Raw genomic sequence first — 27,846 nt, forward strand, 5'->3', positions numbered from 1 at the left:
TCGTCCCGTGATGGACAGCGGCGCCAATTTGACGCTCGGCAAGCCCCGACGTATATGTATAGTATATATGCTCGTTTTTGCACCGACGCTGAATATTGCATCGGATTTTTTCGGTGGATTGCACCCCCCGTTGCATATCGCGACCCACTGAACCTACCCTCTATTACGTCCTGGTCACTTCCCTTACCTCACCTCACTCTCACGAATCTCTACGTCATTCATGTACACTCATACACCTGGATCCACACCCATTTTGGTCAAAACATGTATGTATCTCCACATTCAGGTACCAGAGAAGGGACGATACAGTGATGAACGACTTATACGAATGACATACTGATATTTCGTTGAGGGATAGTTTTCACTCGAGGTCACGACCCTGTGTGATACACATGGTGCACCAAGAGCTGAGCTCCAATATATCAGACGAGCCCATTGGTTGGGAATTTATTTGATTATGGTCGCCCAGGCCATCTCTGACTGTTGCACTCCTTGACTACACGCTCGTTGGCTCCATAATTGGGGAAACCATCAGGTCTATTAGGTTAGGGAGAACCTCCGACCGCCCTTTGAACTCCTTAATTAATTGAGCCGGGCTGCGAGTGTGCAGCATAACCTAAACCAGTAGCAGCGGCACTATTCTGGCCATGATTTCTCAATAAAGGAAGTAGTTTGGGCACATGGATGATGAGACATTGTGTGAGAGTATAAGGAGTACCGAGAAAGGGGATCCATGTTTTCAAATGAACTTGTGAACAGAAACAGATGGGAATGATACTATAAACATTTGACCAAACATTCCGCAAACCACACGCGTATAAACCGTACTGGATAATCAGTAAGGTACTATAAGTACGTATCGTCATCGGTGTATGGGTAGAAATTTGTAGCCACATAGTTGTCCGCCATTATTGGAAGATCTGCAGGTATACATATGTTAACCACACACCGATGATGAGTCAGACGTTATTTATCCAATGAAAAACAACGTTCTTGATGTTGTCTTACCGATTCAAGTGTGTTAATATTAGCTTCGCAAAATTGACGACTGGTGATGCCGTTACCGTGCACTAATAAACGTAGAGCCACAGTGTACAGAAGTCTACGGTGTCGAACAGGCTGAGTGTCTGGTTGTGAAACTGCTATAACTAAAAATCGTCGGTTGGGACGATGGAGTTCAAGTTACTCTTCGCGTGCATCTTCCTGTACGCCGCAACCATTTCGCAAATCAACGGAACTGAGCATCATGGGGGAGGAAAACATGCAACAGAAACGCATCCGGAATTCCATACGAGCCAACACCAACATAAGCATGAAGCAAATCATCAGGAGCCGATGCATCAACCGAATTGCTGGGATGTTAGGTGTAAGGAGAATGAAGTATGCCGTCTGGTGAACGTACAATGCTTCACTGAACCTTGCTATCCGGTCACGGAATGTGTACCACGATATAAAACGTGAGTTACTAACCAACCATAATTTTGACCTTAGGTTTAAAGAATATACCGAGTGTAATAGGCTGCGTCGTCAGGTACCGTAGGGTTGGTTGAATTGTCGTTCACTCGACCTGATGAAGAGTCAACTATCCAGAGGGTATTCGCGCGTTTCGGGTTATTGTGTTTATGGTCAGTCGGTCGCGAATGAGTTTCGGCAAAAGAACGGCACCCTGTGATCAGAATGCAAGGAGCGTCGCGGCGCCTAATGAACCCATCAGCTTGGCGCGTGCCTAGGGCTTTTGGCGTGATTAGACTGGCCTTGGGGTTTCTCTTATACTGCAAATCTATACTCATTGTTCTCGATAGCGTCTGGTACGTGACGCGAGGAAGCGAAGTTCAGGGTTTAGTACCACCGGAGAGTGCGTGAAGTGGGACTATCTGAAATGTGATAGAAAAGAAGTTCGTTTCCAATCCCGTCTTGAAGTAATTATGTAATTTATAAACGAGCCGAATTTCGATTGTAAGATTATAGATTGTAAATTGTCAATTCTTTGGGATTTCCTGAATTAATTGGTAATATTGCTGCTTCTTCTGCTATAGCATGGAGACAACCAAAACCGAAGAATCAAGAATTGATGAGAAATCGGAGAGTGCGAAGAATCCTGAGATGCTTGAAAATCATGAAAATCCCGTCAACCCCAAAGATTCCGAGAATCCTATATTTTCCCAAGATGGTGCCTCGGGTTCTGCCTCATTTCCGAACCAAAGTCCGGTAGGCTCTGAATATACCGCAAGTTCCGTGAATCCTGGAGGTCCCGAGATTCCTGCTAACTCTGAAAAGTCATATAATATGAACTACATGAATACTGGAAGTCCAAAAATTCTCAGCAACTCTGGAAAATCTACAAATGAAAATGATTCAAAGGGTGCAACCAAAACGCAAAGTTACGTGAATCCAGGTGGTCCTAAAATTCCTGTTGACTATGGAAAATCTGGAAATAATGCAGCGGGTACAAGCAAAGACCAAAGCTACGTGAATCCTGGGCGTCCTCAAATTCCTTCTGACTCTGGGAAATCTGGAAGTGGAAATAGTCCAGCGAGCGCAAACAAAAAACAAAGCTACGTGAATCCTGGGGGTCCTGAAATTCCTGCAGATTCTGGAAAATCTGGAAGTGGAAATAGTCCAGCGAGCGCAAACAAAAAACAAAGCTACGTGAATCCTGGGGGTCCTGAAATTCCTGCAGATTCTGGAAAATCTGGAAGTGGAAATAGTCCAGCGAGCGCAAACAAAAAACAAAGCTACGTGAATCCTGGGGGTCCTGAAATTCCTGCAGATTCTGGAAAATCTGGAAGTGGAAATAGTCCAGCGAGCGCAAACAAAAAACAAAGCTACGTGAATCCTGGGGGTCCTGAAATTCCTGCAGATTCTGGAAAATCTGGAAGTGGAAATAGTCCAGCGGGTGCTAACAAGAACCAAAGCTATGTGAATCCTGGGGGTCCTGAAATTTCTGCTAACTCCGGAAAATCCGGAAATGGAAAGAATTCAGTGAGTGCGGACAAAAACCAAAGCTACGCAAAGGCTAACAGTTCTGATACTCCCGATGGCGTTGAAAATTCAAGTACTGAAACATATCCAGACTATGACTACGGAGAAAGCTACGAATATCCTGAGGATCTTGAAACTCCCATTGCCTCTGAAAACTCCAACAACGCAACAAATCCAGAGGATGCGAACAAAAACCAAACTTACGCGAATCCTGGGGGTGCCGAAATTCCTGCTAACTCTGAGAAGTTTGGAAATGGTAGTAATCCAGCAGGTGCAAACAAAAACCAAAGCTACGTGAACCCTGGTGGTCCTGAAGTTCCTGCAAACTATGGAAAATTTGGATATGGAAATAATCCAATGGGTGCAAATAAAATCCAAGGCTACGTAAATCCGGGTGGTCCTCAGGTTCCTGTAAATTATGCAAAATCTGGAAATAGTCCAATGGGTGCAAACAAAAACCAAGGCTACGTGAATCCTGGTGGTTATGAAATTCCTGCAAATTATGGAAAATATGGAAATGGAAATAATCCAGTGGGTACAAACAAAAACCAAGGCTACGTGAATCCTGGCGGCCCTGAAATTCCTGCAAATTATGGAAAATATGGAAATGGAAATTACCCAATGGGTGCGAACAAAAACCAAGGCTACGTGAATCCTGGTGGACCCCAAATTCCTGCAAACTATGGAAAATCTGGAAATGGAAATAATCCAGTGGGTACGAACAAAAATCAAGGCTACGTAAATCCTGGTGGTCCCCAAATTCCTGCAAACTATGGAAAATTTGGAAATGGAAATAATCCAATGGGTGCAAACAAAAACCAAGGCTACGTGAATCCTGGTGGTCCCCAAATTCCTGCAAGCTATGGAAAATCTGGAAATGGAAATAATCCAACAGGTGCAAACAAAAACCAAGACTACACGAAGACTGAAAGTTCTGAAACTCTAGATGACTCTGAAAAATCAAATAATGAAACAAATCCAGAGGGTGACAACAAAGAAGAAAGCTACGAAAAGCCTAAAGAAAAAGATTCTAAAGCTTCCACTGACTCTGAGGACTACGACAACAAAAAAAATCTGAAGGGTTCGAAAAAAACCAAAGCTGTGTAAAACCGAGAGATCCTGAAATTCCCAATAACTTTGGAAAGTCTAAAAATGTGAAAGGTTCTAAGCTTGTGTGAGTCCCCGCGAAAAGTACATATTTGGAAAATTGAAAAGATAATTTGGTTCTAGTGAAGAAGTTTCCCTATACTACTTGACATGAGATGTGTTAGAAACGACTAAACATTGGGCTGATGATCTTTAGTCATATTGATACATCATCAATAACTCTAATTGTATTGCTCTTATTCTTCTATTAAGTTTATATATTTTCTTGCAATCCCGTACGCGTAAAAATAGTTGCTTTTCGTTATTCTTGAGACCTACCAAGTATGGCCGAATTGCATGAGTTGGGACTTGTTCCGACACCGAGCACAATATTAGATTAATTATAAAATTTCACATAAGATGCTCATCTTGAAATGCACCATTATAGTTAGGTACTATTAGAACTCCTTAGTCCATAAGAACTGTATTGAATAAATCCAGTATACAAAACAATATTGCAATTAAAACGCACCTGATGCGTACAACTTGATTTCAATTTTCTAAGAGAGTAACAAAATGAATAAGAAAAATACTGAAAAACTCGGGAAAAAAGAGACTCAATAATAAGAATTCAATGATCGATGCGCGATTATTAAGCATATACAAGATAGCAGTAAATATTGACATGTTTTGAAACACTTTAGCGTCCACACAATGCGCATGAAATTCGTTGGGTCGCTTCGGCCGCTGCGGGAGGCCTTGTAGGGCCCACGAATGAACACGTTTCACGAGTGACCGTGTAATCGTCAATAATGGAGGCCTCCTGGACGGGAGGAAGCCAGTTGGGAATGACTGATGACGCGCCGGGACCGAAGCGGAAACAGAAAGCTCAGGTCGTTCGGTCCGCAGGTAGCCGTGTAGGTGTGGGTGAGGGCTTTATGTGCCTCCACACTGACACGTAGAGCCGAACGAAGTCCGCGAGACTGATCCAAATGGGAAAGTCTCCTTTTGGTCTTTCTCGTCCTGTTTGGTCCTCGGCACCATAGTGCGTCTCCATGACGGATGCCTGGCATTTTCTCGAGCGTTCTCAATGACTCACTAATGTAAAGAGCTCGGAGCTGCTGGTAAAGAAATGTTTCTGGTCACCAGTCATTTTGTTCGTTTCAAAAACACGACGCAGGACTTCTAAGGTGGTCTGGTTCAAAGCGTTCCACTGTTAGCACACTGTGGGATACGGAGCATATCCTGCAGGTTATACTTGCGACTCCTTACACTTGTCACGTGGGGAAAAAATTAAATTCCAGTTACGAAAGGGGTGTACATGTATTGAGAACGATGAGGTACGACGAAGGGAAAATAATAAGGCACGCGAAGAAGTCACGTAAAATCAGGGTGAGAGTCGACTTGTGGACCGTATCGCACGTGGATAAAGCGAAGTGATGTATTGCCTCTGCCCTGCAGGGCTCGCATGGGGTAAATCGGACATCACACACGTACACACACACATGGGTGTAATATCCTGTGAGCTACGCAACGTAACTAATATTGTTCCCACACGTAGACACGTGTCTATATAGGTATGTATGTGTAGACATTGTCCATACAAAGTAAATACGTTTGTGCCGAGGTACCCCGGCAATGTTGGCCACTCTGTGGCTTTACGCGGGCCTAACTCACCCTCTCAGATCGTTATTATTACCATTATCGTCGACGTGGACACATTACTCTGCGCCGTTTCACTTGTTCCCAAAACTTTACCACTAGTTTGTGAAATGGCGTTAGACATTTATGCTTACCCTTTACTGCTGCGTTCGTTATGTAACACTTTGGCTTCGCGTGAGGATTTACAAACATCCGAGCACTATTTCGTCAACTGACCATTTTCAAATTCTAACATGAACAAGTTTTTCGTATTTTCGAGTCAACTTTTAACAAACATTAAATTTTAATCATCACAGAGTATCTGATTTTAAATCTGTAACAATCTGAAAGCTTTTAAATTGTTGCACTGTGATATAATTGAGGTTTGTGCAAGCAACGAAGAGGTCGGTGTCTACGATTCAAAGGTGACTGCAATACGTAATACACAGTATACCCAGAGGTTTCATTACTTTGCGATTTCCAATACTTTCGGACCCGTTGAGACGTTGAGTAAATATTAGCGTGAGTGGATTGTGAGGACGTAGCTAGCGATAGTAATTAATCCCAAAAGTGTACCGACCGGCACGGAGATCCGTGACTGTAGTCAACCAGTAGACGAGGAGTGGAAAGGGATTGGGAGGGTTTTGATGGGGACCTCACCTCTTCGGCCCGGCCAAGAAAACTTGGGGAGGAGAATTGCAGCGGGGTCAAATGCACCCGAATCTCCACAAGCGCATCCACAACCCTTCACGAACATGCACACGTGGGTTTACCACCAACCACACATGCATGCTCAGAGAGTTATTTAACTTTCATTATTAACGCGTAAGCTGAGCCACATTAACGTTTGTTAAGACTAGTTCAAGCCGCAGATGGTGTATCGCGGTCACGTATGCAATCAGACTCAGCACAAGTTATTCCTAACAAACTGCCTGTGTGTCGATGTGGATGTGGGTGGCTGTGTCCATCCACACGTGAATAGATGCAAAGAAAGTGCGCTAGCATTTTCAGATTAGGACACTATTTTAACTATTACAGAACAAGATTCCATGCATTTTCTCGTTATGTACACATTATTTAAAAATATTATTTCTCGTCAATGTCTTATCTGGTCGTTAAATTCATTGGTGTACGGAGATGGCATGCGAGCGATATAATAATATGTCTATTTCCAACCACGGACAAATTTGAAAAAACAACCGACCCCTCTGTTTGTTGAAAAAATAATAAGTAGTATGTCAATTCTGTAAACAGACCTTATGCAAACAGCTTGTCCGCCACAGCTGCGTATACTTTAACGCTTCGTTTGAATTTGTTTAATTTTTGCGTAATATTGTATTACATGTTTACATGCAATACAATATCCCTTAACTGCGATGCGATATATCGTATCAAATATATCTTACAATTCAAACCTCTAATATTCGTGTATTGTATTTTTTTAACCAAAGGCATTCTAATTAAAAAAAAGTTATCCAAATATCTCGATATCTTGATTCGTTGCCGTTCAGACAGAGGAGTTAAGACCGACAGTTATTTTCACGTCCTCGAAAGGAACTTAAATACCTCGATTATTCGCAACAACTTACAAAAGGGATCCGAGAATTTCATGTTCATTTGGCAAGTTTATGGGGCGAGATAGAAAAGGAAAGAAATTAATAGTTTCAGCATGGGCGGAGCCTGCAGCTTACCCATGACTTATCTTGTATATAGAAGAGGTAAAGAGCAACGCCTAAGTTAACTATATCCTTATCTTGTAAAGCAACGCGCTTAAGATTGGTTCTTGGCATTGGCTTCGCGTAGTAACTGTTCTCTCGGATCTCAGGACGACGTGACGCATTGTCTCAAGATATTTTTAAACAGGTTCGTAGTTTGTGTGGGCGGATCCGGTGCTTCCTCAGGTATCCGTTGGTCATCCGATGGCAGCACTAACTGGACAATGGTTGAGACTGGTCATTTTTCTTGGGTTCTACAGTATTCGAAACGCTCTTCGCACCTCACTGGTTAGGTCTTATATTTTCAAGTTCAACAACTCGAAGCAATCAAGTGTGAATCGAGATGACCATGATTCTTAAAAGTTTGGAATACTCTCTGATGTTTGAAGCGTCTTAGCCTACCGAATGATCGTAGACTAACAAGCTGAAGTGACGATTCCATCTACGTCTTCTGAGGTCATTTCTCACGTAGAAAATGAGTTCAGCCGCTATCTACCTCATGATGGCTGACATGGTACAACTATCCGCGTGAACTGTCCAAGTGTTCAGTTCCTGGCAGAGGGACACATTATAGTTTACGGTCCGAAGGGACGTGAAGGACGAACGGACCGGCCTGATCGACAGACGGAAAGACAATCCTGGCGCAGCGGGTTCGGTCGAAGTTGACCGCTGCAACTAATGCCTGGTTGGTTGCACAATGCTATTTTCCTCCCTGCAGCGCCACCCGATGCCACCCTCCAGAAACCCCCCGCTGGTAAAAGCTTTTAGCCTTTTTCCCGTTGCAATATGGTAGCGACATTCGTCATTCGCATATCTCTCTGTCTTTATCTATCGCTCTCGCTCTCTCACGTATACCAGTTGCGTCTCCTCTCTCCATCGAGTTTTCTAGTCACCAAGTAAAACGTCGGGCATCGAATGCCAACCGCAGGATACGTGTGACAAATTAGCTTGTGAAAATTTCTCGCATGTAGTTTATTCTCAGTATGCAAAATCTCATCGTGAGGTGTTAGGTTCCTAGATCGGACTTTGCTTGAAGACGAATTTGAGCTTGAAGCATTTTTTCTTTTCTTTTTTTTTTTTCCTTCAACGTTCGTCCGAGTCATGATGACGTTGCATACAGGTTGGAGGATATTTATCGTTCGCTCTAACATGGAGCAGAGACCGGAGATTACAATTTGTGATTTTTGTCTGTGAAATGAAATCAATTTCTAGCATCGGCTACCGTGTGACGCGCCATGGATGAAAAATCGTTCTGTTTCGTAGTCGGGGTGAAGAAGGGAAGACGGGCTAACTCGAAGGACGAAGGACCGGCGCTGGCCTCGTTAGCCCGAAAATAACCGGGGCTCTACTAATTCAGGCTGACATAATTGGGAGTGTTTGTTACCTGAACACCTCCCTGCCCTCGCGGGGACCCCGAAAGACTGGACTGGAAAAAGGAGAGAGAGAGAGAAGAAGAAAGAAGAGGAGAAAAAAGCTGAAGGAAGGGGCAGACGAAGGAAAGAGCTAAAGAACGCCTACAAGATCGTCTAACGACGAAGAACACGGAAAACCTCTTCAGGCGATCCTAGGGGTCGATAGGCGATGCTATCGGTGCTATCGCTAGCCGACAGCTTGTAGCCCAGCGTGGTCTCTGCTCTCCCTCCCCCTGCCCCTCCGTTCATCTCGTCTTCTTCTTCTTCCTCTCTTCTCTTCTTCTTCTTCTTCTCCTTATTCGAACACCCCAAACCTTCTTTAGACCAACTACCCGATACCGACAGCCTACAGTCGGATACGTCCTTCGCTATAGGATGCGCAGGCACGTGTGCGGGACTTGGATTGTACACGTACACACCTTTACTCAGGCAGACACCCAGCCGATGACCTCCCGATAGCCACGAGATAGCCGGCAGATATTCGCAGGCCGGAGACTATCTCCAGGTCGCGAAACACACGGAGACCACCTCATCCCTCGAAACTTACACTTCGCATCGGCACAAAAACCACGTATAGAGAGATGCTAAAAAATTTGTCCATGAATCCCCTTTTCAGGCTGTAGAAGTCGTTTCACTACCCCGCTCGACATTGACCAGGAGCTATCTAGATATCGAAGTGAAAAGGAATAAGCATTTTTTTCGGGGTATAATTTGCATCAAAAAAGTAGAATCCAACTGTATGAATCGAAATTTTGAATAACGAAAAACCTGCTTCGCCAGGCTGGTTGTGTAAAACAATCGTGCGATAGTGAGGAAGGGGGGCTGGCAGAAGTGACATTATTTCACTCGCTGTATCCAGTCGGGTAATGGATGTAATTGTATACGTATAACAAATACAGGTTAACTTAAGTACGTGTAACACCTGCAAAAGTCTATAAGGTATTGCAGGCTGCTATAGGTGGCGAACCCTGGCTTGATTTACCGCCCGAGTTGAGACCAGATCCTACCCGATACTTAACATACAACGCATACAACACCGTGGCCACGTCGTTCGAGCGCTATAACCCTCTCCCGATTTTCGCCTGGAATTTACAATCTCGAGAGCTGGGAGCTCCGGGAATTAATATTATATCTTGTTTTCCTTTTTTCAAAGTAGTAGGTAGGTGTGCGCAGGAGACTGTGCGGTAAACGGTCGTGTTTCGCGTCTAAAGAGCAGCAAGAACGTAGAATAAAAAAGACAGCTTCGCAGGTTCAAACAGTGAGGAGGAAAAACCTGTCTTAGTGTACTTCTATTGATGTAAGACACCGAGCGAAAGGATCAGAGAACGGAATTTCACCAAATTCGACTTTGTTTGTGGGTATACGGTGCTGCTGCACAGTTTCTCTGAAAACTGAAAGAGGCGATTTTTCCTCGCGGTGTTGACTGCAGCCTTTCAAAAGGTGAACGGAGCCGTTTCACGTTCGGTATTTGGAATCGAGAGGTCAAGTCCGTTGTGTTTGTTTCCGAAGGCATCGCAGGCCGCGAAGTAACCGAATAGCCGGTTCGATTTGCCGCCAAAAGAACTCGGCCGTGTCTGAAAGGTGCCGGAAAGTGGGCGATGGGGGAAGGTGGAAAAATAAGAGGGGAGTTCCGCCCTGGTTGTTTCGTAAATAGCTCTATCCGGTGCGAACAAGCAGTGGCAGCTAGAGCAACACGCGGGGGTCAAAACCGAGCGAAGGACCTGGTCTTAGTCTTGGTTTGTCTTCACCTCGAGGCAAAGTAGCTAGGCGGTAGGTATAAGAGGCAGTAACATACACAGAGTGAAGTGGCCGGCCATTCTCTCTCTCCCTCTCTCTCTCTCACTCTCTCTCCATCGTCGGACGAGACTCACACACGCGAAAGGTACACGTGTGTCCACGCTACTCACTCACTCGCCCTCCGCATGGCAGCTAAGAGTTCTTTGAAGCTGTTCAAGCAAAGCAGCGGATTTAAACTCGAGAGTCAAGTGTTGGCGAGTGTTGATAAAACTCGAAACATCGCACGTCCCGTAAGCTCCGGCTCCTCCCCTCCACCCCCAAATCCCAACCCCGCATCACTCCGAGTATGTGGAGGTTCACAGACGCACTCGAGTGCCGTCGACTTTAACCCGATACCTAAAGTGCCCTACCGGATGCCCTCTGACTCTGCACGTCCGATGCAGGGCTCGAATGAAAATTTTACTCAGCTGGGATTTCTAGGAGGATACTCAAAGAGAAGAGATAGATAGATTTTAATGGCTGACACACGCAGTATCACATCAGAAATCTTTCACGCGAATCAAAGACCATTCAAAGATTCGTTTGAACCGTGTTCCGATTATTGAAACTAATTCAATTCTAAAGTAAGAAATTGAGTTTTAAACGAGTAAACGAACCTTTGAAAGAACCCTCGTTGAGTACAACACCGCACGTTTAATGTCAATGTTTCCGGCAGAGAGTATCGGGTGATACGTAGTCGACTGTAGACAGCAGGCAGAAAGTGTCAAGTGGTTTGGCACATGTATAGATAATGGTATGGAGGAGCGCAACCCAACCCCGATACCAATTTTCAGTATAAAACGAAACAATACCCGACCACCCATCGGGCTACACGTGTTCTCTCCAACTTTCCAAGAAACTGATAACTCTGGGGGTAAGAAACCCCGCAGTTCAGACCGAGACTGACCCCTCCGGGACCGCAGGGACGCGCCATGCGCTTCGTTTTTACTCTTAAATTTAAATTCGGATCGCGTTGACACGTTGTTCATTACTATTCAGGACCGTACCAATGACACTATCCCACATGCCACACGCGGTATTGTTCTTTATTGTCCAAATTTTCTAAATCATTATCACGAATCGTCGAACATCAGGGTTCAAATTCTTTTGTTAACGAGCAAATCTTGTGTAGCAGGTTTCGTCCGACTTTTCCCCCAATTTCAGAGAACAGATGAACTGATTTCGAACAACCAGTTAAGGTCGAAACAAGTACAGTGTAGTCTGAGCAGGGGGACCATCGAATTAGTCTCGTATATTGTCGTGTGACATTAGAAGATGAACCAGACCAGATTAAAAAAATGAAGTCAGTATGAGTACTAGAGATGAGCGGTTTGGTCGACGGATCTATCACCCAATAAATTTGAGAGCCGGGTTAGGTACGTGCTGTAAGAACACTAGCCGGTGGAAGAGAATCTTGTATTTTATCGATAAGGATAAGGCGGTCGTTGAGAAAGCCTTTTTCTCTCGCTATTTGTCGCTGGCTGCTAGTGTTGTACGTCGGCTCGTATGCGGCCCTGGGCGCCTGATGTTTACAGACTCATCGCTACGAGGTAAGTTCTCGGTCTCACTCTCGTTGCCTCGTCTTTCCTCCTCCTTTTTCAACCTAATGCCCATATTTTGGGCCGGGGTCGTAAAAGTGACAAAAAATGGAAACATTTGTGAGCGCATGTTCAGCGTCTGTCACCGCGAGACGGGGCTCTTGCCAGCTAGAAGGGGCGGGGTGGACATTCGTTATTTTGACACTTCTGAAGCCTACTTCATCCTCATATTCACGCGTCTGTGTCTCGACGACGAAACGAGAACCGTGGCGAGACCGAATATCTCTCGACAAAGTGTTTATCTAACGAGTAAGTGATTATATGCTTTTTATTATTTTCATTCTTCCTCATGTTTTTTACTTTCCTAATTCTTTCCATGCGCAAGTCGCATGTCCCACGCGTACAAATATGAAATACATACCCACACGCACACGCGGAAAACTATCTCGTCACACCTGTGTACTATCGGAATTGAGGATTCTAAACCCAGTAAAAAACCCTCAGGTTTTTCCTCGCTCTTTTCCATAATTTTTTTCTATTAATACCTGCGGTGATTGGTCTTCGTCTTAAGAAACCTTATCGCCGTTTGAGAGGATTGAAGAGCTCTTGAGATATCGAGAGAATGAGTCTGAGTATAACCAGAAGTTTTACCCGTACAACCTACACGCTCCCTCGACGATTCTTCCCTTGTAGCCAATGTCGTAAACATTACGCTGATACGCAGCTATCGCTGCCTGAATGTCGGTGCCCCTGGACTAGTTTACAGATTCCTGACAATCTTCTTCAATATTTCTACATCCTTCGGCAAACTTTCATCCACAAAAACAACGCCGCTATTCTTCGAGGCCGAGTTTTGACCTGAAGAGAGGCAAAATGGTCAAAAGCGAAGAGCGGAGTTCACGGGCTAATTTCTGGCGAAAGAATCCAAGGCGCAACGTCGGCTCGCGGAACGACCACAAGGACCGGGAAAAGAGTCCACTTGGTATTTATCGAGCAGATAAACGAAGCTGTTAAATGTGTCGGCTTAACATAAACATCGATAAGTCGAGGCGAGAGCCAGCGACGTTAACCAGACGCCGAACGCTGCTCGCGTTTCTTCGCGCCCCGTTTGATTAGCCACATCTCGATCCTACCCCGAACTCATCTCAGTGACTTGTTCATTGCTGGTTCAAACAATGCTTAGTTGCATATTTGTCAGTCTAAAGAAGTAAGACTCGAATGCCGGTGAAGAGCTTCATGAATCCAAAAGCACCTGGACTAGATGAAAATTTGGATTGGATAGTATCCAAGGTTTATAGAATTATAAAAGTCGTTTCGAGTTTTCTTTATACAATGATCAGAGATCGAAGAGCAAGTAATGTTGTAGTTCGAAAAAGATGTTTAACTAAATAAAAATTCTACCCGAACAATACAAGTGTAATTTTATTCGAGACCATAGAAACAGTTCCAAGTGCCTATCGAACTAGAAAAGAGACTAAATCTACCATCATCGATTACAATTTAATACATAATAATAGACACCTGCAATTAAATCGGTTTCATAACATTGAACATGTAAATACTGCACTTACCAACATGCTTCGTCTTCTCAGATCATCAAAATCGTCTTCTTTCCGCTCGTTCGAAGTTGATCAGGCCGAAGTCATCTGTAGCCGATAAGATGAGACGTGTATTTGACTCACACAAATCACAGCTTGGTAATTAGACCACAGATCATGTAATGATCAAGAACATCATTCGCCTTCTCGTACGATCTGCAGGAAAGTTAAACATAAACGGATATTAGTCAAGATGTGAAGGCGACATAGCGCGTATTATACATACATACATACATACACACCTATATATATACGTATATATATACAACCAGTTCGGTAAATATGCGATATATATCATTGCGTCGCATGGATCAGTAGAAAAGGTGGTACGTGCACATAATATTAACGCGTGTAACTATTTATACGGGCAGATAGGTAGATAGGAAGAAGCGCCTCCGCTTTGCACAGGTGGATCCGAGCCTTCCAGAGCTGGACCGCAACGCCCACGTAGATATATCGTTTTTTTACCGAGTACCTTCCCATAGCCAGGCAGAGCGTCGCGACGAAAGCGCCGAAGCGATGCTGGTCGTCTGCTGGCTATGTACATACCTATCTCCGTACAAACGCATTCGTATAACTATAAAACGTACATATACATATACCGGGTATAATTTACGAGGAACTACATTTGATTATCACAAATGCGCGGCAATTAGCACTCAATTATTGCCAATTACGCTCACGCTTGCGCTATGCCCCATGCTTTCAGGTACCCGCCACGCTCGTATACACAACCCCATAAATTACCTCACCTCGATTATTCGAGTGAAGCTTACCACTCGCTGTTTCTATTCCAGGTAACTCTGACTACACGATTCAAATCAATGCCGTATTTTTATGTCATTATGCTTACATAGATGCCGTCATTACGTTGTTGCTCAAGAACTCGAGACAATAAACTTCTCGATGATCACGCGCGCGGTAAGAATCAAGTACTGATCAAAAATTCCTGGCTTAATTAAAGTGGAATGGGTCTGTGATCGGCGTCTGAACTACGCGGTTTCTGAAACTTTCATACGACTCTGCTAAAATAAGGGTGATTCGCTGAGTTGGCAAACATTGTAGACATTTGTAAACAAGGCTTCGCGATGCTGTAAGTACGACGTGAATAATCCAAATATATATGTAGGTATGTATATAAGATAAGGTTTCTGGACCAATTGCTCGGATGGTGGATTAATTTTTTAAGACTATGTTCAAAACATTATACTCCATCAGTTTAGCTGACGTCAAAAAGATGAAAAAGAAAAAATGTGAAAGAAACGTGTTCAAGAAGCATACGCATCGCGAGTGACCTGGAAATCGATCCCGAGTTGGATAGTTCACCTGCAGGAACTTGAACCGGCAGAGTAAACAGACTTACGTATTCGTGTAGCTTATCGTTGCCATTATACTGGACAGTGCAACAAAAAGTGAAAATAAAACGAAAAATATTGTCAAGATATCGATTTCTCGTTTTTTTGCTTCTTCTTTTTTTAATATTTTTTACCGATTCCATCTACGCTTCAAGTACAGACGCTTGAAAGTGAAAGATCAATGAGGACATGCACCTCAAGCCTACCTTGAAAATGACTTTTGCTATCGAAATTTTTTGCTCAAATTATCACCTGCACTTAATTAACGAAACCTGTTCACGATTTTCGGAAAATTATAACCACATTGGAATATTATGGAACGGAGGAAAACATTTTAAGATCACAACAGTCCGGTAATTGTTTTTGACAGAGAATATCTTAATTTCAGTCCCTAGTTGATCTTAATTATTCGATTTATTGCAGTGATCGCAATCTATGTTTTCTTTTTTGGCGCTTGGAAAGCAGTGGATAAAAATGACTATAAATATGTTTGTATTTTTTGCTCGTTGTCTGTCTTATTGTTAGCTAATCTACCGGATCGACAATCAAGAAACACTGCGCCCTAGCTGTGTGGGCTTAGACCGCTCCTGTTAAATCGTTCCGAACGACTGAGTCGATTCCGCCAATCCGAGTGACTCGACGGAGGGTATAGATATACTAATAAGTTTTTATTAGCCGGTTATAAACTGCGAAGGGGACCGACTGATCGGGTTGTAAACGTATCTAGTTATGCGTTACGCAACGCGAATGGTAACTCTAGGCTTGGTTCAAGTATGTCGTAGCTTATATCACCTCGCTGGAAATCTAGAATAATTTATAGACCTGGTATACTAGCACATAGGTTGTAGATACACGATTCCATACCGTATATAGGTATGTACCAAACGCCGTTGTTCCGTCGGAAGCAATTAAGGATTTGCCATAGTGAGAAACGACTCTTTGATAGGATCACGTTATTGCTTCAACACTCACTGCGAAATGACTTATACTAGAATAATTTATTTCGCCGAATCAACTTCACCAAAGAGCCTCTGTTTATTTGACTGATTCTTTGGATTATTTATACGCGGTATTACTAGAATACAATTTCTTAGCCCAGTTTCACGTTTTATTGTTTCATGTGGCAGAATTTTCCTTGCGAGGGTTACAAACATGATTTCTTTTACGTTACTACCATCAGACTAGTAGGAGAAATTGAAAAATGAGATTGTGAGGTGAAAATAAACGGGGTGAGATGAGATCGAAAAATATTTATAAATTTGATTACTATATAAAAAATTGTAAGCAGTGTTTAAAAAATTAGCGAAGGATTCAATTTTACTAGACACGGTCCACTTAGAAACTTATCAATAATTACGTCCGATCGCAACGATCAAAATGTTGTTCCGACTTGTAGGATTACCCCTTTGCATGAACTAAAAAATTTTATCAAGTTGATCAACAAGCTTAATTTTCTCGTTTACATTGCTATCTACGCTTACGCGAAACACTTGAACATAACGTAAAAGTCACTCTTCCGTTATTTTATGTTCTGCGTACGCTGTAAAAATATCTAAACATGTACTTCTACCGATTCGAATCCCGTATAAAGTTTCTTACGAAGCGGTTTCGGAGCTGCTGAGTGTTTGCCGCGTCGCCGTTGTCGCGTCGTTATAAGATCGTAAAAACAGATTTTTTCCTCGTAAACGATGCTAGTGATCCTTTTGAAAGTTCGAGGCTAACTACAAACAGAATAACGTATTGAAGGGAATCGAGCTTCGTAAATTCACCAGGTGCGCATATCTATAGACAGATATATACGTAGATAAATAGATACCAACCTAGAGTCATAATTGAGACCTTACGATCAACTTGATATACGTACCTACTTAGACTGTTGACTCGCCTCATGGTTGTGGGCTTAATATATTATACAGATATGTAGTTTTATTATATAGGCATCGAAGGCGTGTAACACATGATCGGCACATGCGTACAAAACCTGGAGACCGTGACGCGAATTACCTGAACGAAGAGTTAAACGACCGAAGAAACGTGGTGCGATTACTCTGATTTGTACTTCGCAAAGCGTCTAATAATTCACTAAAAACTCATTGAATCGTATTATTCTATGGAATATTTTTACAGTACGTTCATTTAAGAATGAAATCAAATACTAGATATAGATGAAAGAAGAAAATATCAGATAAGCCAAGTTTTTCCAACAGCGAAAGATTTTTATCCTTGTGCGAATTGTTCGCAGGGTTCAATTAGTCGGTTCGATAGGTGTAACAGTTCAAGAGTGAGACTGCAATGTCCCGTTTGTAAAAAATGTTTGCGCAATTTTTGTCTAGACGGGAGGTTCCATAGTAAGCGAGCAGGTTAGATTTATGGTAGGAAGATAAGCGGCGTGGCTGAAGAAGCAAAGTGTAAGCGTAGCCTAGCAAAGCGGCTCTGAACGAATAAATTTTCAATGTTTACTTATAAAATATAATCTGACAAATGTGTATAGACTTGGCTTAAGAGTGCGGTTACCCTCCAGCGTTTAGCGTCCAACGTTATACGTCTGGAGTGTACTCGAGCATAGCCAGTGGCCATCAGAGAGTAATATATTGCGGCCACACTTCACGAGTGTTTGCTGAAGCTTAATAGTCCCGTGTGTTTAACGCGGTCCAAAAATTATATCCAGACTTTGTGTGCGCGGTTTATCCTCCTACTCTTCGTCGCTTGGAAGATAATCAGATGCCTTGACTGCTGGTAGAGTCGAATTAAACGAAAGAGGGAGAGAGGGAGAATAATTGTTGCAATTTACGATAGCCAGGTTGAAGGTAGGTACAATAGAGAGAGGTTGAAGTTTAAAGTCGACTCGCTCCTCGCTCCTTTCCATAATTTCACTCGAGGATTTCGCCGGTTATAGACACGCCTCGAAGGCGTCGGGTATAAGGTACACGGGATTTTGGAAGGAGCGTATTGTGCCTACACGGAGCGGGGACTAGAATATCGAGTAGAGTAAAAGTAGAGTGAAGTTGAACGGAGTGGAGCGAAGTGAGTATAAGTAAGTAAGTTGGGTGGCATTAAGTAATTTGTGGTGTTATTTATCGCGGCGGAGCAAAACCCCGGTAAACTCCGTTTGTCGGTGAACCAGGGGCTGGATGGAGTCGGGGAGGGTGTAGCTGACAATCCCGTTTCTAATGAAAGCTCTCTTTCCCCCTTTGCAAAGCTTTGCGGTGCGCCCGCGAGAAGCAGAGCCCGCCCGGATGAAAGGCCAAAACCAAGACTGAGGCAAAACAATCGCTTCGATACGTGTTATTTTCTCGGGTAAAGTTCTTAGCCAGCTCGAGAGAATTCCTTCCCCTCCCCCGGCATTCACCCCAAGGAAGAGTCTTCCGCTTCTCCAAACCGCGTCGCACGCTTGGCTTCGCGAACCCTCTTTCCGTGCCGAATATCCTTACTTATCGTTAGGCTTGCGATCAAATTTTATTTCGAATTCAGATGCCTCACCTTATCAGACCTCCGACTCACCCGCCGCTTACCGGATAATCTGATCGCTAACTGCGGAGCTGCCACCGTCTGTCTGTCTTTTTTCTTTTTTTTTTTTTACTTAATGTAGGAAACGTATCTAGTAATTCGATTACAAAAGCGTCAAAATTAAACAATTACGAAACGAAGGTCTGTTTGACGTTGATCAAGTTGCAATCGAAGCAACGCATTTTTTCAGCTTAGGAAAACTTGGTGATGGGAATTCCTAAAAAGTTTATTAACAAAGAAAGTTAGTTATGATTAATTTTATGAATTTGTCAAACCATGCAATTATAGAATTTGAAAAATATCATTCATGGTAATACGATCTCGAAAAAATTATTGATAATCGTGTTTCTACTGATATGAATTGGCATCTGCAGGAATATTGTTCTATAATTTTGAAGTTATTATATTTTTGTTTGGACTGTACGATTGGTACAGCCATAATCAATTTGAAAGTCGAAACCTGCAGTTACTGATCTTGTTAATCAACCGTTACAATACCTTTCAGTATGTAACATTCCAACAAGTATTGAAAAATATGCACAATTATACGCTGAGAAACAAAATATGAATTCAAAGCTTAATGGCGACAACCATTCTGATTCCCAATACAAACGGCACGGATAAAAGAAGAAAACTTGGAAATTTTTGGCACGGGATTGCAATTTATGGACGTGATTTCTCAGTCCTAAATCGCGGTACGTTGTTTCATCTTCTTTGATGACTGCTGGTTCTGGAAGATGAATAGCGATTGAATTTTTCTCGAAACTATCGTGAACAGTAAAGGGCTTATACAAATTGAAAATACAGTTGTGATGTACGAGGCGAAAACAGATGGTCAGGCTGCTCGTACGTTCCTTGTTGCGATTACCGAGTACACTCAAGTTATCGTTATACGCCAGTTACTTTTAGTTTCAATAATAATAATCGTAAACATTCTCAGATAATCGCTCTTCACTAGCCAGCTCGTTATGCTCGTCAATGAACTTTACGAGGCTTAATATACGAGCGTACATAACTGAATGAACGAAGTAACGAAGAGGCGAAGGAATGAATGAGGGCTGTTTCCACTTTTATTCCACTTATAACATAACGTAGTTGCCACGAACAGATAGCAGCTCGACTTCACTCGTCCTGCCTCGTTCCGTTGAATGGAACCCTTGTTCGTCGAGCAGATATCCAAATACACATACATACTTGACGAAAAGTTGTCCATTCTCTCAGCACCTCGTCAGAATAGCGTTAGTTGAAATTGAAATTGCCGAGCTTTATGTCGTAGGTATAATAAATACAGTTATTCCGAGGAACACAGGGTAGCAGATAAGATAACAGTTGAATTTGAAGATTTCTTTGCGCTTCTTATGTGAAAGCCTGCGCCATTGATACGAAGGGTAATCATTCCGAAATAAAGAAACAGCAATCGTTCTGAAGAGCCTCGATATCATCGTTCAAAATTTACCTCCGTGAGCATGGCAGCGTGCTTCGCAACTGCGCGTTTCCACCATTTCACGTAAATTTCACCACCAAAAGCAATGGCAGACATTAATTAAGTTCTGTTAAGAGTTTGTACAGCCCCTTTCCCCGGCTATGCTCGGGCAAAGAGATAGTCGAAAAGCGGCGAGAGGGAGGACACCGAGTATACGCGACCGACCGGCACCCCCTTCGCGGCGGAGAGGATTGTAACGAAAGGATTTGCGGTAATCCTCGATTTAATTTGCATGCTGATGGTAATGGATGTGTATCTTGCCTTATTCCTTCGTTTCCCTTCTGCTCTTCGTGTATATTCCTCGTTTGCACTCCACCACCTTCCACGTGTCAGTCGAATTCAACACCTCCGACATCGACATTTCATCCAGCATAAGAATCATAAGCTAGTTTCCAAGTTTCACCATTCAACTTTATTGACGTTCCATCCATCCGTCGATCACTCCGTTGCTCTAACGAATTATTATCAGTCCGCAGTTCCGTCGAGACAAAAACGGTGCGCACGATGGTCGTCTTTCGGTGTTACGACCGCGAAGTCTGCAGCGGTCCTTGATCACCCTTGACAATCTAAGGTCTTCGACCACAAACGGACTGGCATATCGTTCTATATCAAATTCGCACTAATACGGCGAACCTGAAAGGTCGATCGTGATCATCGGTGGGCAGTGTCGACCCTGTTTGTAGATAACGCTGGCATATAGGAAGCGATAATCCAGTAGGTGGTGGGTAAGAGGTGGACGAAGCTCGGACCGTAGGCAGTTAGCATCAGCGGCAGCAGCAGCACAAGGCGGAGCTCGACCAGACAAAATAGGAAAAATCCGACAAACGCCCACCGCGGTACCGGCGAGCCTATCGGCGTCGTTGTCGATGGGAAAAAACGTGGTCGTCAACAAGATGGAGTTGGAGAACCGCGGTCGGTCGGGCGTTCGGTCGCGGTTGGACGGTCGCGTCGGCCGCGTGCTGCGTCCCAGCCGCGATCGATCGGCGGTCGCAGGCGATCGTTGCCGCCGGCTTCGCGCACTCTGCCTTTCTCTCTCCTTTCCCTCCCATTTCCAACATGGCCGCTATTCCTCCGCTCTCTTTCCCACCGCGGCTAACAACCTTCGCCGCGTTACCACCACCGCCACCTTATACACCACCTCCTCGACCTCCTCCACCTCCACCCCCGCCTCCGCCCGGCGGCTCCTTCGAGAGTAGGTATCCACCTCCCCTGTCCCCCGCCCCAGACTCGACTCCTACCGCTTTTGAGGTATCCGTGTAACGTGGTCGGCGGACAACACTTTGCCCCGACATTATCAAGTACACGGCGCGTAGAGATAGTCCTTACAAACAGCTTCCGTGGTTGGCGTATGGGCTGCATACACTTCAACACATACACGCAACCGATGGTCGCTGGTTGGTCCCGAGACCGCGATTGTGTACCTATACACACGCGGTAAGAAACCGACGGCGACACGCGGCGGCCGTTGATGCCTATCCGAACGGTACGGTCTTGTTGATATCGCCGGGCGACCGAGCCGCACTGTGCACAAGTATATGCAGTTCATGCTGGTAACTTGCAAATCGTCCTACATACAGGCCATTACACATTACACACGCAGAGAGTCCGGCGAGCATGATTCCGCGGAAGTTTCCAACGCGCGTTTGTACACGGATGACGGATCAGCTCAGGAACGCGACGTTCAGGCATGCGGGTATGAGACTGCAGCAGGCCGCGTGGTTTAACGTGCAATTTAAAACTCGACCAGTCAGTCAGTTTTCGCGGGGTTGCAGTTGAAGTACGACTTAATATCATTCTCGGATGAAAATACCGGGCAGTTTACGCGGCCGTGTCGGCGGTGCTCCCTCGGGCAGTTGATGGCCCTGACACGGGAGGAAAACGGGAGTAGGTATACCGGAATTGACTCGAGGCTCGCAACCCCCATGTAAATTGCTTCATCCAGCCGCGCCATAGTCGTCTTTATATTAGGCGGTGGTCGGGCGCGAGCTTCACCGTACCGAGTCGGAGGGCCAAAGGTTACCCCCGAACTTTTCGCCGTGAGAGTGAGAGCGAGAGAGAGAGAGAGAGAGAGTGAGAGTGAGAGATAAAGAAAGTCGCGTGGGAGGGGTCGCAAGCCCTCAGCTTTATGACTGCTATATGACCTGCAGGCTCTAGACTTTATATTACTTTGCTCGACTCCCGCCGCTTCGTCGATCGATCCGCACCCAAGACGTGTGATGCGTTTATTTGTTCGGGAATCAAGAGTATCCCAACAACTTTGTTCCCGTATCGGTTTACTCAACGTCCGAATATCCCTGATGAGAGAAATCGCTGGTCAAGTATATAATGAAAATTTCTTACCCCATATTATCCTTCCTCGAAATTCTCTGTTTCTACGCTTCATCGATGTAAGAGTGACTAGATGCGTCCATTTCTAATCCGACAAGGATATTGAAATGTGAAAAATTAATGAAAACGTCTAAGTGACCTTGAGTTGCAATTATCAAGTAGACAAAATCACCAGCAGCTCAAAAAAGGTCTTCAAAATTTGGAATACCGATCCGATAAATAACGCTCAATTTACAGTGAGTATCCTCGATTCCGTCGACACAAAACGGCCGTAATATATACCTGTATAACACACGGATAGAGTGCAGATGGTATCGAAGTAGTTGACGGCAGGATGCAGCTAGGGAAGCGGAGGATGAACGGATGGCGCTAAAGGCTGTCCACCGCCAGACAATTTATTCGGGCATTGTGGCGGACTTATAAATGTAAAGGAAATCTGTGTCGCTAAGTCGACCAGGCGTACAAGAACGCGTCCTCCACCCCCAGCGCCCCCGTCGTCGCTGCGCAGCTTCGAAACGGGCGCCTGCACCCCTTCCCTGCAGGTTCCTACGCACGAATACAACCGCGCATTGCGTGCCTGTGCGCAGCGCACATGGTGGTGTGGAGAAGCGATCGGATTTAAAACGGACCGCCGCCGATCGAACGACAAGTGGTGGCGGTGCTGTTCAAAGAAAACTTCTAGCGCCCTCGCGATCCACACCTCGATCGGTCTCGCTCACTCCCACTGAAGAGCGCCGGCGAAGAGTAGCGCCTTCAGGTAGGCGGTATGCTCCTGAAATGTCCCAACTCCCCCAGGACCCGGTTGTGTCTCCCATTAGATTAGGCGCGGCTTCGACGCTGCAGGCGGAAAGCGATCGTCTCCTTGTCTTTCGTTTGTGGTGGAGGACAAAAAGTGGGGAGTAACGGAGCAGAAAAGGGTCGGGGGGGGGGGGGGGGGGGGAGGGGTGACACAAAAAGGCGTAGGTGAAGGGAAAAAAGCAACCACCACTCGAATAATAACAATAACTAAAGAAAGGACCGAAGAACTCCTCGATCGTGACATGGTTCTGCATGGTCTCTGGTCTCGGTAACGATGCACGCCTTCCGAAACTTTCTGTACCCTGCAACGCTGCAAGAGGAACCATCGAGGCGCCGGCGAGGGACTCCATGCCTGGTGTAGGTAACTCCGTCGTAAAACGGGCGCGTTTCGTTCGATTTACGGAGTGCGAAACACGTCGTATGGTAATATTTTCCATGTGTGTGCGACGATTTTGACAAACCAGCGGCACCATCGCCGACACTACGTGATTCGTGTCCGTATCTGTATACAGCGGTCGTATAAAACGAACTTCTAGGTATGCAAATTACATCCATCGGAATGGTGGCTCGTAGGGTCAACTTTACGACATCGTAACAAGGTTCATCGGTATATCGTGCTCGCATGCAGAGCGGACTACATCTGCAAATTTAACGCGCTTCATTATCTCGTCAAAGTGCAGCACAAGTCGTCTAGTCGACTCACCGCCGAACAGTGTTCGTCAAGCAACGAACAAGCCTGACACCATGCTCGCTTCATTACCCTCGTGGTTCAGGCTGTTACGACTTGATGGTCAGCTGAGAAGCGATATTGCAGTAGCGAGTCTGCAGTTGTGGTCAGGCTAATGAAATGTTATATTTCACACTGCGGTAGGTGCGATATGTTGAGGTGTATTGAGAATTCTTCTCAAGGTAAAAAGGGACGATTAGGTAGTGGGCGTGCGGGACGGCATCGCCGCTAATGCGTCTTTGTCTTGGGAGAAAGAGTCACTGCAGGCAGGGCTAATTAGAGCTGGTCGCAAACAGAAAGATAATTGATATTAATTACCATTTCTTACTTTCCACTGCATTAACCGCCTACTCGGTCCGCCATCCCTCATTGTTAGTTCCTAAAAAGACGTCATCCAGCTAAGTATAATAAGTACGAAGTCCTCGAGGCCTCACCTCCCTCCCTCCCTCCCACCCTCAGCCAACGTTTCTCTTATAATCCATCTAAATTTTAAGAGCAGATTAGTAAATTCCGTAAAACTTTTCCGCTGAGACACGGGCGCGCGAGCGCGTGGGTAATCCATTTAAATAATTCGAGTTTCGTCGACACCCTTCAAGGTTCGGTAAGAGACAGCGCCCCGTTCTCCACCAGTTTCGCGCACGATTCGGAACCCTAATTCCGTTTCTCCTCTCGTCAAATTTCGCGGAGAAAACGACGACCGTGACTACAGGCTGAGGGTAGATACCGAGCCTGGAAATGGGCAACGGGAAGAAGAAGTCAAAGAAGAAGAAGAAGAAGAAGAAGGTACCGAGGCAGGCATTGCATGGTTTTGGCACAAAGATACTTGTGGCAGTGGCGTGCTGTCGGGGAACGCCTCGACACAAATCATCGACAAGGAGTCTGGCTGTTTACAGCTCCCGAGAACTCAGCGCCGAAGGAGTGACGGACGGATGGATCGCGTTTGTGAATTCGGAGCAACTCGACTCGAGCGTTACTGCAGCCGTACCGGAATAGCGCCGTCGACGGGCGCATTGACGCTTCGTAGTCGCCCTGGAATGCGTCGGCCCCGGCTGTTAACCCCGTCCTTTATTTCTGCTCAACCGCGACGACCGAGGACGGAGTGAGCATATCCGAGGTTCGGACGCTCTCGACTTCCTCTTCTTCTCCATCTCCATTTTCCACTTCTTCTGCTCCTTCCTTCGCACTTGTCGCCCTGCTATTTCGCGGCAACGAGGATGACCCTGGAGGTCGCGTTCCTGTATTTCACACCGCCATTCGCACGTCTTTCAACGCCTCTTGTCGACGCTGTTAACGCGCCGTGTGTCGCTCGACCAAATTCGTGAATCGCACGATGTGCCTCTCCTCTTTGCCTGCGAATCATTCAATCGCCACTCGACGACGAGCTGACAATGAGTAGAGAAAGAAGTCTTGGGTGTATTTTAGGCCTATAACTCCTCGGCACTCCTCGACTCGTGTGCACCTCGGCGAGGCTTCCAAGTCTGGGGTCTTGGCAGTCCCGGGGTTGTGGGTGGCGGAGAAATAGGAAGCGAAAGAGGAAGAGGAAGAGGAAGGGGAGGTCGGAGGTCGGGGTGGTTGGTAAGCCACGCCGGCGACCCGTGTCGTCAAGGCTTAGCGGCTTCTCTCCACGGGTTGGTGGGTCATCACTCACCGTTCTCTTAGAACCTGGCAACCAGAACAAACAAACCGATGGTGCCCTGACCCCGCAGGGCTAAGGACTGGATATCTACACGCGTAATGTTATCTCAACGAGAGCTACACCGTCGGGAAAGTCCTACGGATTCACCGTGCAAACAATATACGACCAAAATAAGATTTCCACCTCGAGCTTCGGTCAACGGATCAACCAACCGTGCAGGCGAGACTCGAGCGCAACTTTTTCCAAACGGTTCGCTGTTTCGCGAAAGAAGAAAGCATTCGTCAGCTCGAAATGCTTATCAATTTTTAACCAGACCGCAAGTGCCGCGCGTGAAATGATCTCGGAAGGAAGTTCTGCTGAGCAAGGGAGTTCTTTTTTTTTTCTTTTGCTTCTTCTTCTTCTTCTTCTTCTTTAGAAGAGCAATACCGGTTAATACCGTAGGTTTAAATTAATTAAACTTTCGCACTTTTTGAATGGCAGGAATAAAACGCCCGGTGACACGTCAGCTAAGGCTGTTGGTAGCTGGAGCTCGAGCCCGCGACATTGTCTGCTTAATGGCGAGGTACGAAGTAAGGAGAAAGAAGAAAGATAGAGAAAGAGAAAGAGAGAGAAAAAAACGGTAAACGAATTCTCACGCTGCCGTGTCGTTTGGCCAATGGAATAGAATGGAGGAAAATAAAAGGGGGAACGAGAGGCGGGGAGGACCGAGTTGAGAATAACGCCGTACAACACCCCTTCCTGATTTACTTAAAATTCCTCGCGGTTACTCAGTGGCTTCGTAAAAATTAAGCCGGGGAAAATCCTTGGGCTCTTCCAGCGTAGCGCTTACGTAGTCGGCACTTTGTTACTTTCTCGATTGGATAAATTTCCATTTAATTGGCACCAGTTAGTCCGAGTTTGCTATAAGGCTCCGCTCCTCTACGGGAGGAAAAAAATTCACACCGAGACCACTTTTCTACTGAAATCCCGCGAACACTCCGGCGCGGGTGGCAAGAAGTTTAATTCCTCAACGCGGAACGCGCGAACCGACTTGGCGCCACCTTGGCGGCTCTGAAGTCGTCGTCCTAGGTCCTTGTCCAGGACCGGACCAGGTTCCAAGGTGGCAACACTTGAGCGTCGAGAAGCCACGAATCAGAGACCATAAAACAATCGACATGCACGGCTCAGAATTAAGGAACAGGCGACGGAGCCGTAAACCTGTTTCTGAACATCGACATCACCATCTCCAACCTTGTGTTCGCCTCGACGTGTGCGCATCCGACACCATACCGTCCTCGTCATTCGCTTCGTTTCACCAGCCCAAAAGGATACATGCACAGATTGAAAACTTGTCTTATTTCCCAACTACGGTGGGCCTTGACGGACTTTTTTTTACCACGTGATTTCATTCCGCGATGTGCCGAGTGTCTGCAGATTTTACTACGACACCCATGTCAAGAATGTTGTAACTTTGTAGAGTTCTATTAAAAAAAAAAAAAAAAAAAAAAAACTATTTAAAAGTACTGTCACATCGGATTTATTACCATCTGCGTTTAAGTGGAATAAAAATTTTCCCGGTAACCAATCCCGCAGAGAAATTGTGTTGGATACTTTGCTCCCAGTTGGCTGAACTTGTTGAAAAATGTACTTGTCAAGTTAGCCAGAATCGCAGGCTTGAGAGACGAACGCGCGGCATCCGTAGAGGCGCGATCGAGAGGCAACTGGCAGCACTTATAAATCTGGCGAGAATGAGAATAAGAGAATCTCGATTCGCACAAACCGTGCGTTAGTTTCTTTACCTCGGACTCACTCTCTCTCTCTCTGTGTCTCTTTCTCTCTATACGTTCCTTCTCAACTGCTTTCCTTCTTCTTCTTCTTCTTCTTCAGCAGCAGCAGTAGCTCCCGCGCGAAGCAAGACGAGAGAAGCTAAGGAGCCGGAGAAGTCGACCTCGGAATTCCTAATTCTTCGAAAGCGTCGGAGAATTCCCGAAAGGTCCATTGAGCGGGGTTCGGGCATATCATTAGACCGACTTCCAGGTACGAGAACACCGCGTGAATGGGTGAGAGATCCCATGCGCCCACGTACTCAATGGGAGAGAGACTCGTTCGAGAGGCGCTGGACTTCCAGCATGGGATTCAACAGACACTAGGGCTCCAACCGAAGTCCGCATCCCCCCGAAGCAATCTATACGGTCAGTTTTTTCTTTCTTTTGTTTTCATTTCTTACAAAATCCATTTTCAAAGCACTGAATTTCGTACACGTTCATACCAACTCTACAAGATAG

At 45.3% G+C, this 27,846-nt stretch overlaps 1 protein-coding gene across 1 annotated transcript; it reads left to right on the forward strand.

The window, feature by feature from the left end:
* The first annotated feature begins 1,104 nt into the window (after positions 1 to 1,104).
* On the forward strand, positions 1,105 to 4,089 carry LOC124404660 (sporozoite surface protein 2-like). Its single transcript, XM_046878994.1, has 3 exons — positions 1,105 to 1,457; positions 2,037 to 2,975; positions 3,243 to 4,089. Exons 1-3 carry the CDS (start codon positions 1,171 to 1,173, stop codon positions 4,087 to 4,089), a joined length of 2,073 nt encoding a protein of 690 aa, XP_046734950.1. The 5' UTR covers positions 1,105 to 1,170.
* The last annotated feature ends 23,757 nt before the right edge of the window (positions 4,090 to 27,846 follow it).

This window comes from Diprion similis, chromosome 3 (genome assembly GCF_021155765.1).
Source record: "Diprion similis isolate iyDipSimi1 chromosome 3, iyDipSimi1.1, whole genome shotgun sequence".
Lineage (NCBI taxonomy): Eukaryota > Metazoa > Arthropoda > Insecta > Hymenoptera > Diprionidae > Diprion > Diprion similis.